Source organism: Pyrgilauda ruficollis, unplaced genomic scaffold, assembly GCF_017590135.1.
Source record: "Pyrgilauda ruficollis isolate IOZ18807 unplaced genomic scaffold, ASM1759013v1 scaffold3, whole genome shotgun sequence".
NCBI classification, from domain to species: Eukaryota; Metazoa; Chordata; class Aves; order Passeriformes; family Passeridae; genus Pyrgilauda; species Pyrgilauda ruficollis.
The window spans coordinates 24013747-24029271 of NW_024524377.1; the positions used below are offsets into that span (position 1 = coordinate 24013747).

Here is a 15525-nt window from a genome sequence, read left to right on the forward strand (position 1 = left end):
GGCAGCACTCCCTGCCTGGTGCACGTGGGTGTCAGCACTGCCCAGGGGGGATGGACTGTGGGTTGCAGCTGAGCTGCATTCTCACGCTTGATGCCTGCTCCTAAACGCTGTAGCTTTAAATGCAACCACAACTGACATGCACATGGTTGTGGCCTAACTGCAGTATTCCTGGAGCTGGTCTGCTAAGTCTAACAGGACATGCACCCCAGTAGCAGTCAGAGGAGAAGGTGTCCCCTGGAGAGGTGCCACTTGCTGGGCTGGGGTGGGGCCACCAAGAGTTCCGCAGGCCAGGGGCAAGGCACTCACCTGAGCTGCCAGTGCCATCTCGTGCTCTTCTCCTGTTATTTATGGGCAGTAGCATCACTGCAGCCTTCAGGCGCGCTCCCTTGGGTGTGCATGCAGCTGCTGTGTAACAGCAGCACGGCTAAAGAAGCCAAGCCTGGTCTCCACTAGCACATGTCTGCCCTGGCAGGATGGCTGTGGGCTGTTACAGCAGCAGTGGGAAATCTGACACTGAAAACTTAACAATTAGATGGAATTAAACTGCATTGGTTTAAAAGTACAAAACTGTTTAATATCGTCAAAGCGAGGTCTGGGACAAAACCCCCTTCTTAGAAGTGTGCGGGTCGCTGCACCAGCCTTTATTCTGTGCTTTATTCTGTGCTATTCAAACAGAATTTTTAGCCTGTTCCTGCTATGGCAACAGTGCAAGCTGCTATGGCTGTCAGTGCTGCAAGCTGCAGCCTCTTGCAAGGGCCGAGCACTGCCAGGCTTTTCCCACAGAAAAGTTCCCCTGGGCACTCACGAGCCCAGGCACCAGCACACTGCTTTCTTCCAGCTCCAGCCCAAGGGGGGCCTGAGATACACATGAGCCTAATGCCTACTCCCAGATGAGTTTGGAGACAAGGATACACCAGTGGGGAGGAAAAGGAAGAGGAGAGGTGAGAACTTACAGCCACACTCCAAAAACTAGAGCCAGACAGAGAGGGGAGAGCTCATAATTCTTTTCAACCATTGCTCACCCAGCGGATAGGACAGAAGGAGCTACACCTGACACATGAGATCTCATGATCTGTTTCCAACTAAAGGTGCTGTCTTCCTTCTCCCAAACTGACTCCAACTCCAGTTTCATGGCTGCGAATTCCCAGCCAGCTGCCTAAGCACTGTTTTAGTGACACCATGTGGCTCCTGAGGATACTGTTACAGCAAGTGTTCCAGAGCGGCAAATCCAGACAGGGTCCGAAGCCAAGCAAGGAACTTCGCTGAAAACATGCAAGAGATGTGCCAGGGATGAAACACAAACCTTAATGATAAATGTGTCATTTCCACATTACAGTCAGCACAGCACTTCTGGACCACCGACCAGGAAGTGTGATGGGAGCAAAAGTGACCAAAACTTCCAAAATGTCCATGGCCCAAAGCAGCTGCTGCTGTGTTCTGCAAAGCTGTTTGCTGTTGCCAGTGCCAAACACAGGCACATGCTCAAAGTCTGAGCCTGACCTGAGGCTTTTTGAGTTTAAGTTTAAAGCAAAAATAGTTCCACATCCACACACAACAAAAAAGGGTAGTAAAGCAATTCCTGCGTTTAGAGGTGTAGCTGTCTTCTGTTTGCCCATTGTTTTCATCAATTTCATTCTTCCACCACTAGAAAGAGAAGGAAGTCTGCTGCTGGTGTGAGATGGATTCCCAGATCTTGTGGGATAAACACACAGATGTGTTTTACAAGCTCAAGGTATGAAATCTGTTACTCGGAGCAGTGTCTTAACTACCGCTGTGCACTGAAAGCACACAAACCTAGCTGCTGCCCCAAGGTCCCAAGTAATGCAAGAGTACTTCCCCTGCTGCAAAGACTGCACAGAGCACCTCCTGACCTGAGTAACAGCTCTCAGAGACAGAGGGAGCAAGAATAAAAGCACAAAGTAGAACATTACTAGTGGTGATTTGAGAGTCAAGGGCTGATTTGATATTTTAAGAACAGCTTGAGTTTCCTTGCTGCACTTTCCCAGCAGCACATGTGCACGTGTATCTCCTCCAAGGAGCCTCAATCTGTGTGAGGCAGACTTGTTAGGGACAACTCAGAAACCGCAACTGCTTCAGTACTGCAGGTGTAGCCCACTCACTTGCAAATCAGATAAAAATAACACTGATTTCTAAGCTGGCTTATTTGGCAATCCCTGTTTCCAGTGCCCCTCCAGATTTTGTTCTTTGTTTCACTGTGCCTCCTCAAAGTAGAAGTGACAGCAAAAGAACACCTTTATAGCATCTGCCTTTGGTTCTCTTTGCCTTTTAAGTGGTTTCTTCTACCACAAACTGCTAAGATGCAGAAGTCCTGAAGAGTTAAAGCATTTAGAGCTGGAGCATTAGCTTTTGTTTCATCCACTCTCCTACTTTTCTAGAGTTAAGGAAGTGATAAAGGGGAAAAAAAAGCATTGTAATCTCTTTAAGTTTCCCCAGTAGTTAAATGTGGTTTGGTTTCAGACAACAGACCTTTTGATATAACAATTTTGATGCTGGAGGTTTCTGCAACTTGAATCTGCTTCAAAAATTACATTTGATAAAAAAACAGTGGAACACCCTATATGACACTATTCAGATATGAAGCAGAGGTTCAATATGCAGAAGTACAATCCTTGCTGTATCAGACCCAGTGATCAGACAAGACCATCAGAACAAGAAGCCAGTGAAATAACACAACTGCAACTTCATGCTTAGGAACAAGTGTATTCAGTAGAAACAAAGGGGAGAATTGAACATCATCAGTGGCTTATTAACAAAGCAGAGAGTCAAAAGTCATCCTTGCGACTCCCCCTCTGTGCTTTGTAGATATGAACATCCTTACTGGAATCATAGTGGACCTCAGACACGGAGAAACGCTGTCTCAGCATCTTCAGGAACTTGAGGTCCCGCTCGTAGCGGATGCGGCAGGAAAGGAGAATCACCGTTCGCTCCGAGCACAGGTGCTCCAGCGTCTGAAGCAGCTCTGCAAATGTTTCTTCCAGATAAACGATGTCTGCACCCAGGATTAAGTCAAATGCTCCTGGAGAGAAGTTATCCAGGTCTTTTCCCCATGTCAGCTCCTTCACCACCGCTCTGGGACGCAGTTCAGGGGGTAAGTTTGCCTGCACATTTGACTCCAGGAGCTCCAGCGCTGCTGCCCTGTCTGTGATGGTGACACGGGCACCTAAGGGGGACAGGAGGCCATGGCTCACACTCACAATCCACATCCCTCAATGCAGCAAGAGGAACACAATGCTCTAAATCCAGCAGGCTCCTTAGCTCCTGTTAAACATTAACAGCTCCCCTGAGCTGCCTGATTAAAAACAAACAAATAAAAGAACAAAATAAGCAAAAACCCCCCTGTCTACAGACATCCTACCCTTCATCATTCACTTAAGAATATAAAGTGTATTCTACGTGAAGATTAAGTTGGGTAGGGAAAAAAAACATCTTTCCTGGTGATTTTTCTTAATGCATGGAAGTCAAGGAGTTACTTTTGGCCTTTCCATATGCAACAAAAGAACAAATTACAGGGGGTGTTACAATTAACCTGCTCCAATTCCGTATTTTTCTGTAAGAGAGAGGCAGCTAGACAGCCTCTCTCACAGGTCAGACAAAAGCCTGTATTTTGTCAAATTGTTTTGTTTCTATGATTTCAACAGGCACCTTTCACAGCCACTAGAGCTTCGAATTACAAAGTTAACCTGGGAAAGATTGCACAAATTTAACACAGTACCCAGTTCCTGCTTCAGCCACAGACAGATCAGCAGCAAATCACTTCATTTCCCTATGCCCTGTCTGCAAGACAGGCTAATGAAAGGCTTATGCGAGCTCGGAGAGTGGTTTCTGTCTGTAGCTTTATCTGCATCGGAGGACAAGTGGAAGTCGGGAAGCACAGCTCCTGCTCCCTGCGGGGAATAGCTGCAGAGCTGAGTGCTGCAGAGCTGCCTGCCATGGCAACAGGCGGCAGCCTCAACAGGGTCCCGCCATAAAGTAAACTGCAGCGGCACCGTCACCACAACAAACACCGCAGCAGGCTCTGAGTCCGACAAGGAAGGAAGATGACTCAGAGAACCACCACGGCTCACACGTGCAGCTTCGGTGCCCACTTCTACACCAGGCCTGTACAGGTAAAAGAGCTAGTTTTACTGCAGTTGTGATTTGCTTTAAAAGAGACAACAAAAAAAAAAGCCCTTACCTAGTAATGTGACCACTATTCCCAGCAATCCAGTTCCAGCTCCCAGCTCAATCACAGACCGATCCCTGAGATCAATGCCTTCCATCTCCAGATAAGCACACAGAACAACAGCCTAAGCCAAGAGACAGGGGAGATTAAGCACAGGGTTTCAGTCCCACTGAACACAGGGTTTCTGGTTTAACCTGAGAGAGGAGGTTATGGGAAGGGTCGGGTGCCTCAGGTCTGCAGCAAACTTTGTTCAGCACTTCTCCACCTCCTGTGTGCACCTGTAGTCTTTTTATGCTTTATGGAAGTTTTTTATAGTGTTTTATGAAAGACTCCTACTGGCAAACGGAAAAAAGAACCACAGTGGTTACAACTTGGATGTGGTGACTGCTCCATGAATGCCCAAACATAACAGGGGGTAGAAAGAGCTGTATTTGGAAAGGAAAAGTTGTATTGGAAAGGAAATACGATAGTTGTATCTGAAAAAATTTCCTCAAAGGAAATTTGAGGGGTTGTCAAATATTAGCGAATAAACCCAGTATTGCAAAAGTCCAGAATAAGGTTTCATAGTATCTTGTATGGTATTTCAGAAGGTTTCTGCACAACACTGGTATCCCCTCAGGAAGGACACAGGGAAAGTAAACTAGTGACACTTCTAGCTGGTTGTATATAGCATGTTACATAGGTCTTGACAAGGACCTCTCCCACAGCAAGTTCTGCCAAAGCTGACGTCCAGAAAGATCAGCAACCCTGTACAATTCATTTGAGAAATTTGCTAAAAATGCTACACTTCTTCTTTTAAACTAGAGGTAAAAGTGCAATTTGTGTGTGGACTGAAATCGAACTCGATGGGAAGCCCTTGGGTTCCTACAGTGATGCTGCGAGCGACTGTGCTGTGGCCTTGGACCCACCACAAACCCCTCTGTTTTGGACGGCTCTTATCCCCAAGATAAAGTCGATCAGCACTCCTGCTGGAGGCTACAAGCAGTGGGATCTATGCTATGCTCTGAAAGATGCCAAGCTAACATCAGCAGCCACTGAAAAGAAAGAGGTGAGAGTTATCCAAAATATTTCCTGTACTGGGCAGTGGCTGTGCAGGGTTTGGATGGTGCATCTCTCTTGCATTCCTGCAGGATCTCTTATGGGGAAAGAGGGAAAGGTAAAGCACAGTTTAACATGTTCTCTCCTAACATTAAAAAAAAAAAAGTTAAAGGCCTTCCCTTTACAATTCCACGGTAAATAAATTTCTACGGTGAATCTGAAAGCTCGGCAAGAGCCTCAGGAAGCCACCGGCTGCAGAAAAGCTGCGCTTTTGAACACCTACCGCGTCCCAGACCACGGCCGCCACCCCCAGCCGCCGCCAGTCCTGCTGGAGGCGGATGGTGCGGCTGGCGAAGTGGAAGGTGGCCGAAGGGCTGTGCAGCTGCCGCGCTGTCCAGCCGCCTCCCTCCTCGTAGGGCACCAAGGCCATCCCGCCGCCGGCCACCGCAGCCCCAGGCCCCGGCTCAGCGCGGCCCCGGCCGCCGGCCAGGCCCTGCCCGAGCCCCGCGCTGCTCCGCGCAGCCAGGGGCGGGCGCAGCCTCTGCGCAGCGCCCGAGCGGGAACGGCTGCGCTCAGCCCAGGCAGGGCGGTCACTTGTCGGGTGCGCAGGGCTGGGCCGGGTGGAAGGTCCCCGCAGCGGTCCTGCCCCTCGGCCGCGGCGGGGGCCAAGGCGGCGGGGAGGCTGTGGCGGGGCCGGCGGCGCGGGGAGGGCCCCGGGCGGCCCGAGGGGAGAAGCGCCGCGCTGCCTCCCGCGGGAGGCCGGGCACGGAGGGGCTCCTCGCCTGCTCACAGCCGCTGCCACGCGGAAAGGCACGGGGGGAAAGGTCCCACGCCTGTGGGACATTTTCAGCTGTCCCCGCAGCCTCCCTGTGCTTCCAGCCTTGGGATTTTGCTTCGGGGGCTTGGAAAGCAGTGCCCGACAGAAGCATTTGTGCAGCGCAGCAGGCGCCGTCCTCCATTGGTGGCACGGAGAGCAGTATCTCCGCAAGGGCCCATCGCGGCCCGGGAGCGCTCCCTCAGCCCTGGGAGAGCGGACACACAGCTCTGCGTCTCAGTGGAGCTCCGACCAAGGCTGCTCTCGGCTGGCCGTGTGGCCGAAACGCTCCCCGGCGCTGTTTGTGCAGCGGTGTTTCTTCACCTTTGGCTCCATTTAATCTCTTGTTTGGCAAAACAACACAGTGCTCCGCTCCTGTGTTACTTGAACTAGCTCCAAAGGCTGCTAAAGGCCACGGCAGAGCCGGGGAAGTGTCCTGGCAGCACTCTGCCCTGGCTGCCCGGAGGCTCTGCTGCGGGTCCCCCACAGAAAGGCGCAGTGCCCGCAGCCACGCTGCTCAGCCCCCGAGAGGAGCGGGGCCGGCAGGGCCAGGGGACACAGCTTCTGTGCCCCATCTCCAGTGGCTCTGTCTCCTGACAGCTCCCGGTGACACCACCGATGAGGCAAGGCCGGCCCCTCGAAGGTGGGGACCGTAACCAGCTCCAGAAAACATTCCCTCTCTTTCCCACAGGGACCAGCAAATCTGTCTGGCAGTCAAAGGCAAGTGTGGTTACATCTAAAAGCTGTCAATTTCAATAGAGTGGCTCAAGATTCGTGAAAACCTCTGTGGAAGATCATTACAGGTTGCACAGGGGTAACAGAGGGTAAAGCTTGTTTTTAGGGTTCTGCTCCTGTAGGAGAATGGAACCCAAAATTTCACTTGCCCCAAACCAGTCCATGCTTGTCTTACAGCAACTCAGACTTCTCCCTATAAACATGCCAGAACAGGTGTGATGATTCAGTTTTCTGTGGTTTTATGTCGTAAAGTGCTGGTCCCTTGCCACTATTCCTGCTTTTGAGAGTTTGAAATTGCTTGTGCTATTTTCTCAATTATTTTTTAAATTATTTATATAGGCAGTGTGGGGGAAAAAAAAAAAAAAAGCAATGAGAGTCATTACATTTGAAACAAGAACTCTGAATGACTTTTTGTGTCACCTACATTCTGCCTAAACTACATTAGCAGGCAAATAGAGGGAAACTCCCAAATGGCACAAAGCTTCAACCTCCACCTCCTGCACCATATGCCAGCCCTGGGATCTCCAACCAGAATATGGAGGAGTGTGGCAGGGCTCCAGTGCTCCCAACTGCTTCCTTTCTGTCCCCAGATGAGTTTTCTTCCCCTGCAGTATTTCATAAGACCAAGTGTCTGGCTGAATAGCAACCAGAGTAAAAAAAGGCTGCATGGGAAAATGTATTGTTCCCGAAGATGATAATGCAGTGAGTGCTTTTATCCCAATAATGTGATTTTATTAGTCAGATATCCCTGAATATCTCAGGAGCGCAGCAGGTTCTCTACCAATCCTGCCCTGCTTCTCAGAAATATTTCCCCTTCTTCCCTGATAAAGTTGCTCTGGCACTGAGTTCCATGAGCCTTAGACAGAAGATCAGAAATTACTTTCTGGATCACAGCTGGCTAGTGAAGCTATTAAGAAAGAGCAAGTCCACTAGAAGTTTAATAAGGGCCTGATTCCCCATATTCATTCTGAGCCTATGTTTACCTTCTCTTCACCTTTTCCCATCCATTTTCTAAGAAAATGGAGTACCTGGGTACTACAGTGGCAGAGAGACACACTTGGTTTCTTCTACCTTTCCTGACAGTAAAAGGAAAACACAACAGAGAATTGTGGCTAAAACAGATGTCCAGAGCTGGAATGCCTTTCTCCCAGCAGGGCTAAAGCTCAGCACAGCAGTGCAGTGGTGAGAACTTAGCCTGGTTTGGCTTTTGAGCACTGCAGGGGGCTGTAAGGACACCTAAGCTGCAGGTAATCTTGCAAAGTAGAAAACAGCTGATTTTAAGGTAAGCAAGAATGATTTAAAGTGTGAAGAAACACCGATTCAAGTCCATTCTTACCTCATTCAACCACTTGATAAAGCAGGCATAATGTAGCCAATTATGAGTAAATCCCACCACCTCGGATTTGGGTAAGCTGCTCAGGGTGATTAAGAAAAAGTGTTTAAGAGCAGTGGTCCATGAAATACTTAAAAGATCAAAGAACAAAGTAGGTAAGATAGAAATGAGTACAAATTATTTTGAATCCATACTAATATAACTCTCTTACTGCAATCTTCTCTTTGCTGCTTAGCATGTAAAATCCTCTCTTAGAAATGAATGTGCCAGTTCTTGTGATAGCTCTGCAAACACTGGATGCACTGCATGGCTGCGCATGGATTTTGGAGACATCCATGATGGGAAAATACTGCATCCCTCACACAGTCTCTGGTTACCAAGGCAAAGGCAGATATAAATAGAAACAATCTGATTTTTTTTAAACTCTATCTAGAAACCTGTGCTGTTCATAACCCTCTGTCAGCAACGCCTTGTTCCAAATGGTTCTGTTCTACATTTGTGTGAAAACTTCTGGCTTAATCCTTTCCTCCCGAAATAAACAGCAGCTACTTCTGGTTGTCATTCCACTGAAACAAGAAAATTGTCTTGGAAGTAAAGTCTGGACAAATATCTGTTTTGCTAAGAGCTTTCATCAACCAAGTGAACAAGAGGTAACACAAAGCATGGAGGAAAACCCAGAAAAGAAAGCAGTCTTTCTCCCTATGTATCACTGTAAGTGGCCATTCAAATGACTTGCACTGAAATGATTTAACAAGTTTTACATTTTCATCTTCACCAGTAGAAGAATCTTCCAGATTCTCCACACCAGTAAAATAGATTGGGTGGTGAATCACTTGCTGTTAAATACAAAGGGAATAAAGCAGAGATTAATTTGGTTGATGACAGCCTGCAGTTGCAGAATCAAGACAGCCTCAGCTTGAAGTGATTTGGACCCTCTTTGAAACTGATGGGGTGAATTAAAAATGAAAACTTTTGTTTCTGCAGAAACTGGTGGGTTATCAGTAGACTTTAGAACTTACTGCTTTTGCAAGATCCTTGCAAAAAAGTGAAATCTTGAAATAAATGTATAATCCGATCTAGCATTTCATTTCCTTTACACACAGAGTTACATTAAACAGTGGAAGTAATTATCAAAAATATGAAGATGTATAATTTCCTAAGTGCTTGAGCTGAAACACAGGAAGTTTCTGGAACCTCTGAAGAGGGAATTGTTCCTATCAGTAATACTACATTTATCCCTTCACCCTTGCATTTTGATAAACTGCCATAAACAATCACCACGTTTATTAAAATGCATTGTTGCAGAAAGATCACTTAGCTTTTAGTAGAATTATGTGAGTGAGCTCTCTAAGGCCTTGCAGATCTGGAAGCTGACATTGTTCTGAAGTTTTAGTTAAGGAACAAAAAGCAAATTGAGTCACCTCTTCTTCACAACTAACCACTGGATTTCCAGCTGCACTTCATTTGCTGGAAACCTCCCCCAGTTTCAGATGTTCACAGACCCACAGCCTTACCCACACCTCCAGCTGCTGAACTTCCAGGCCACGAGATGCCAGGGTTGGGTCTTGGGAGGGGAGAGTCCATAACCCATGGAGCAAGACTGACACGTGAGCAGACGTGGGAAAGCTGCTCCAGCAGCACTCCAGGTGCACAGGGCTGTGGTGGGGAAGTGGAACAGACATGGGGCAGGGAAAATGTTACAAAAACCTTCCTTTTGTGGAGTCTCAGTATGGATCTAGAGGCTCAGCATTAGGTGGAGAAATTTATTATATGCTCTATAGGTGCAGTGTTTTGCAATCTGAGAGGAAATTACAGTGCAAGCAATGCACTGTATTAATTTCAAACTAGATAGCTAATTTTAAACAATTTAAAAACAAATATACAGACAGGCAGACAACAGCTATAGCATTCATACAGATGCAAAGGCATTTCCCTCAGTGCAGCTGTTACCCTTTTAAAAGAAGGAAGAATCCAAGCATATGAAAAATATGGGGGATTTGGTGTTCTTTCTAATGGTATTGTCAGTGTTTCTCTTCTTGAGTCCTTAGAAAGAAAATCCATCAGACAATATAGAAGATGGAAGAGTTGAGTCTAAGCAATTTCAGGTATCTTAAAAGTAACAGGGAGGGTCCCTTAGCACCACTGTCCAGGCTTTGGTGGCCCAGAGCTGGAATTAGAATTGCGGAAGGTTCTAAATAAACTTGCTGCAGGACTTACACATGCACAGTTAGAATTTTCTGAGAATAAACTATTCATGTTAAAGTTTCTGTTAAAATACTGAAAGGCATTTTCCTTTTCCACACAAGAAATCTGTCTCCCTGACCTGCAGGAACAGCTATTTCTAATACCAGATAAATGAAAGTGGTGGTTCTGCCAGCCTAAAGTACAGCTTTGCAGGTCTCCCTCTTGGCTCCAGCACATCTCGAATTTTCTTCTCGGGTACTAAGCCTCCATTAACATTAACTTAGTCTTTAGTAACTGTCAAGCTGGTTTTATTTTACCTGAAGACAAAACAAAGGTATGAGCAGAAGAGAGAAGCTAAGATAAAGAAAGGTTTACTCCCACATGCCTGTGCTGTTGGATCCCTGCAGCGATCCAGATGCTCGCATGCCAGCCAAGCAGCTTCTGCATTGCCTGTAATGACATCTTAGATAGCAGCAAAGGCAAAAGGAGGGATTTAATCAATGACAGCAGCACTGCAGTCTGCCCTTATGCTATCAAACACAGCTCCCCAGCCCTGGTTTGCTTGTATTCACTGCTAGCCAAGGTAGTACAGGAGATTTAATAGTGTGTGAAACATTAGGGCTACTAAAAATCCACCTTGGGTGTTCTGAATAACCTCCCTGGTTACTTTGCTCCCCCAAACATTGGAATAGTCTATTTCCCTAACTACTGTTTTGCTCAGGGATTTTTCCCTTAAATGGCTGCAGTCTTAGGTTACTTGTCAGCTTCAAAAGACATCACACGTGCAACATTTTTGTCCTGTCAGCTGGTAGTGGTTTTCAAAACAGGATGCCTATTTTTCCCCCGATTATTTCCAAGTGAGACACAGAAGTCTGAGCTTTTGTTTTCAGTTGGTTATACAGGTTCAACCTGGTGATTCATTCTTCCTGCAGCTACATTTCCAGGAAAAGACAAAGCCCTGGCTCTTCTCCAATTTATCCAAGTAAGATCAGAAAGCACTCCTCCCCCAGCTGTGACACTTTCTAAGAAGGGAGAAATTGAACAAAACACATCCCAGAGTTGGTGTCATCACCCTGCAGAAAGGCAAGGAGGTGCATGACCTTGGGAAGGCATGTGCAGTACCAAGTCAGGGTGAAGATAACAGCAGAGTTTAGTGGATTTAAGATTCTCATCCCTGTGAAGCACAACCAAGTGTGTGCAACGAGCCATTCTCCATTTCTGGGACTGATGGTGACTGTGAAGCTGGATGGTTTACAGGAAATTCTGCAATTTCATTTCAAACCTTTTAGGAGACTTTCATCCTCTTGTTGCAGTTGGTGTGGACAAGAACATATGCTTGGAGTTGGGAATTTTTCAAGAGTTATTACTCATAAAGAAGCTGCTAACTTTGGCTTCAGACATCTCCTCTCAGGGATACTGCTGCTTGCAGATGAAGGGAAGCCTGGTTTTGCTTAATGAGGGAAAGGACAACAGGGTTGTGTGGTTGTGAATGCAAGTGCTGAGATTTCAGAGAGCGAGTTAAATAAAAACCTGCACAACTCTGCCTACAAGGAACTTCAGCAGGAAATGTAAAGACTTGTCTGAGAAGTGCAAGCAGACAGCAGCTCCCATCTACTCAGCAAATGGGCCAAGTAAAGAGACAGAATTACCTCCCCCTGTAAGCCCACAAGCCAAAACACAGCTGGTAGCACTAATATTAGTCGTGTCAAGCCTGGTAGTCTTCATTTATTATGCATCCTGCAAATAATTATACATATAGTTAAGTTATAGCTCAGAAGCTGCATTTAGTGGTTGGCAGGGTGTGCTCCTCACTTGGAGCAGTTGGCAGGGTATTGCTCCTCTGACCTCATTAGACTAACATGAGGAGCAAGTCTGGTCCTTTGTATATTCAGAATAAACCACAGGTCTTTCTAATCTCTGCATATTAGGAGCAGAGGTCACTACTCCTTTGGCTGTCATCACAATCTGATTTAGGCTTTGTTTCAAGATGCTGTCTGGCCTTCCTTAAAGGCTGTGTGGAGCTCTCCTGAAGTTTGCAGCAACTTCCCGAGAGGGCCTAAATTAGGATTCTGATCCCACATTTGTGAAAGTTACTTTGCTTTTCCTTTTGTGAAAATTAAAGCGCAGGAGGGCTGCTCCCCAGTGGGTGCCCTGCTCAGAGACGAGGGGTGGTAATTGAGAGTCCCATGCCACACACCTCTCTTTCTGGAGCAGGAGGAAAAGAGGTTGAATCCCAACAGTCTGTAGTAAGCTATTTTCAGCTCAGGCATTCATTATTGCCACGATCCGCCATCCAAAATGCCTGCTTATGCAAAATGTGGATCTAGGTGCATGCTGCCCATTGTACATCCAAATAACTGATTTTTTTAATAATGGAAACTGTCTGAGGATTCACTGGAGTAAATCAAGCAGAACAGTAGAAAGATGAGACAGAAAATAGGAAGAGAACAGGACCAGTAATAAATCATGATAGAGGACATTCAGCGTATTGCTACAGCAGTAAGTCAATAGAATGTTAAGCTGCATAAATAAAAAGATAATGTGTTTCATTTCTGCAGGGTGTTGCTCAGACTACACCTATTAACAGGATCGCCTGGTTCTGCAGAAAATACACACAGCAACAGGTTTTGTCATATTATCCTGGTAAGTCAGATCTGAGTTAAGTCTTTAAGAGTTACTTTGCCAAAATGGAGCAGGAAATGGATATTCCTCATCACTGCAGCTAAATGAAAACATGCACAGATATGGAAAATTACTCTTTGCTGGTGTACTGAGGTATGTGGAAGCGGAAGCACAACTTCGCCTGGAATGACAAGGAGGTGGGACAGTTTGCTGTTTCTGTGACTTCCAGGGATTAAATTCAGCTTCCTCTTGCTTAAGACCTACATGAATAAGTCCTCACAGGGAAACAGACTACTGCCTTCTTTCCTCCCTCTGAATGTTTGTATAAATCCTGATACTCTACAGCAGCACTAGCGCAGGGGAAGGGCAGCCTTCATCTCTCCCCCTTTGCAGAATTACACGCTGAGAACAAGTATGAAACCCATGGGAAACTTCAGCCTCTGTGAGGCAGAGGAACCAAAACCTTCACACCCAAATAGCAGTGAGGCACATCACATACTCCAGCCACTCTGAGTTCCCAGCATTTCTCACCTATCGGCACAAGTATGTGGGGTTTTGGCTGTTGGCCCCAGTGGCTGGGCCCTCGTGCTCAGCTGCCCAGTGAGCCACTCTTCCTCACTTCCTCACCCTTGAACAAGGATTTTCCACTGCCCAAAACCGCAGCTTTGGCAAAGGATTTCCTTGAAGCTGCTCCAAAGCTGAGAGTTAGCAGAGGTGCCAGCTTGCTGCTGGGATCCCCGGAGGCACTTGCTGCAGCTGCACCTCCCTTTGTCGAAGGCAGGCAGCCCCACAGCCCAGGGCTGCAAGGAGCAGATGGACTTGGCTTTGGGCAGGACACTGGGCATGGCTGCTGTCCAGCTGAGGTGTGCAGGTTTGCCTGTGGCTCCTTCCACTGCTCTGGATGGAGCAGCTCACCTCCATCAGTGTGGAGCCCCTGGAAGGGGCCCAGCAGTGCAGCAGCAGTGCAGCTTGCTCAGCCTCTCCAGCCTCTGAAAATAGCCAGGTGCAAAGAGTGAGGGAAGGTATTGCTCTTCTCGTGCAAGAGGAAATTATGCCAGTTTTCATATTAAATAGTGCAGATGCAAGCCAACTCTAATTCTTGCTGAGAATCAATTACTTCAGTAAGTCACGGCAACCCTCTAGCTTCCTCTCTTTCCCCACCATACTCACAAAAAATCTGTGGGTGCAATGCTAGAGGGAAGAAAACACCAATCTCTCAATAACTGTTTTGCATGAAGCCCCTTTTTCTCTCCTTGGCTCAGGTCAGTCTCCTGTTCCACCCAATGGTTAACCCCTGGCCCTTCCTAGAACTGGGAGCAGGACTGGCTGGCCTACAGCTTTCCAAGCAGAGTGCAGAGGCTGCACAGGGACTTCAGTTGGCCTGAAGTGGTTCAAGAAGTGCTGAAAGCAAATCTTCCCTGAGGCCCTGGTGTAATCCACCGCAAGGTCAGATCCGTCTGGGGTAACAAGGCTTTGCAAACTGTCAGTAGCATGTAGACGGGCTTAGCTAACAGTTTAGAGAAATTGCTGGTAAGTGAAAAGGTATCATTCATCAGTCTGAGGGAATAATCCTCACATAAGACTATAAATCACTTGGTTTGTCACTTTATTGTGCCTGGGATTAAGTTGTACAAATTCTGGAAACACAGCATCTCTGACTTCTCTTCAAAGAAACTACACATGGTTTGCCCAAAAACTCCATGTTTGTCATCACATGGGAGAGCCAACATTAGGATTTTTCCTACAAAATGGAGTAAAACCCTGAGCCTGCTTATCTTTGGACTAACTGCCAGCATGATAGCAGTTTTGTAATACCTTTGTGTGTTCCTAAGTCTTCTGCAGAGCCATTCTTCTTATCAGGGGCCAGAGTTAAATTTTTGTAGCGATAGTGGGTTGTCTCATTGCAGAACAACGCACGTTTGCGTTTTTCAGGGCCTCTGACTGCTGTGGCTATCTCGCCCTCTAATCCATCTCCCCTGGAGTGTATTTGAACATTCCAGTCCTCTGAGGAGCTCTCAGGTAGCTGAAACTCAGCAAGCCAATACTGCTGGGGACTTCCAGTGTCGCTGGGGATGCCGGCGGCCCCGTGCAGTGCCGCTTTCCCGGACTGCGGGCAGGCTCCGCGCACAGCGAGCGGCGGGACGCGGCACGGCTGGGGCTCCCCGGGCGGGAGCCCTTCAGCCCGTTAAAGGCAGCGGAGAGGCTCGTGCTGCCCCAACTCGCAGGAGCTGCGGCGGGGCTGCCGCCGGGGCAGCGCTGGCGTTGTGGCTCGCGTTCCTGCGAGTGGCTGTCCCCGGCCGTCCCGCATTCCCACACGGCCGCTCCCGCCGCGCCCGCGGCACGTGCACGCCGGGCCAGCGCGAGCCCCCCGGGGGCGGGGCCCGGCGCGCGGCGCCGAGTGGGCGTGGCCACGGAGGCGCGTCTGAGGCCTCGCGGCCGGCGGTGCGTGCGCGCGTGCGTGTGGGGAAGGCGAGGGAAGGGGAGGGAGGAGATACGGGCCGGGGGAGGGCGCGGCGGAGGCCGCGTGACGAGCCCCGCGCCCATTGGCGGAGCGGCCGTCACGCGGCGCCGCGGCGGGAGGCGATTGGACGGTGGCGGGGCGGGACCCGGGCTCCC

General features: G+C 48.1%; 1 protein-coding gene across 3 annotated transcripts; it reads right to left on the reverse strand.

Moving 5' to 3' along the window:
- Positions 1-2701: 2701 nt before the first annotated feature.
- Positions 2702-5748, reverse strand: METTL21A (methyltransferase like 21A). Of its 3 annotated transcripts, none has more exons than XM_041473517.1 (3): positions 5505-5748; positions 4196-4307; positions 2702-3181 (listed from the first exon to the last, which is right to left on the reverse strand). In XM_041473517.1, exons 1-3 carry the CDS (start codon positions 5649-5651, stop codon positions 2784-2786), a joined length of 657 nt encoding a protein of 218 aa, XP_041329451.1. In that variant the 5' UTR covers positions 5652-5748; the 3' UTR covers positions 2702-2783. The 3 variants fall into 3 exon arrangements, with proteins under 3 accessions (XP_041329451.1, XP_041329452.1, XP_041329453.1); XM_041473518.1 differs by having other exon boundaries at positions 3175-3310; XM_041473519.1 differs by lacking the exon at positions 2702-3181 and adding an exon at positions 3319-4119.
- Between the last annotated feature and the right edge of the window lie 9777 nt (positions 5749-15525).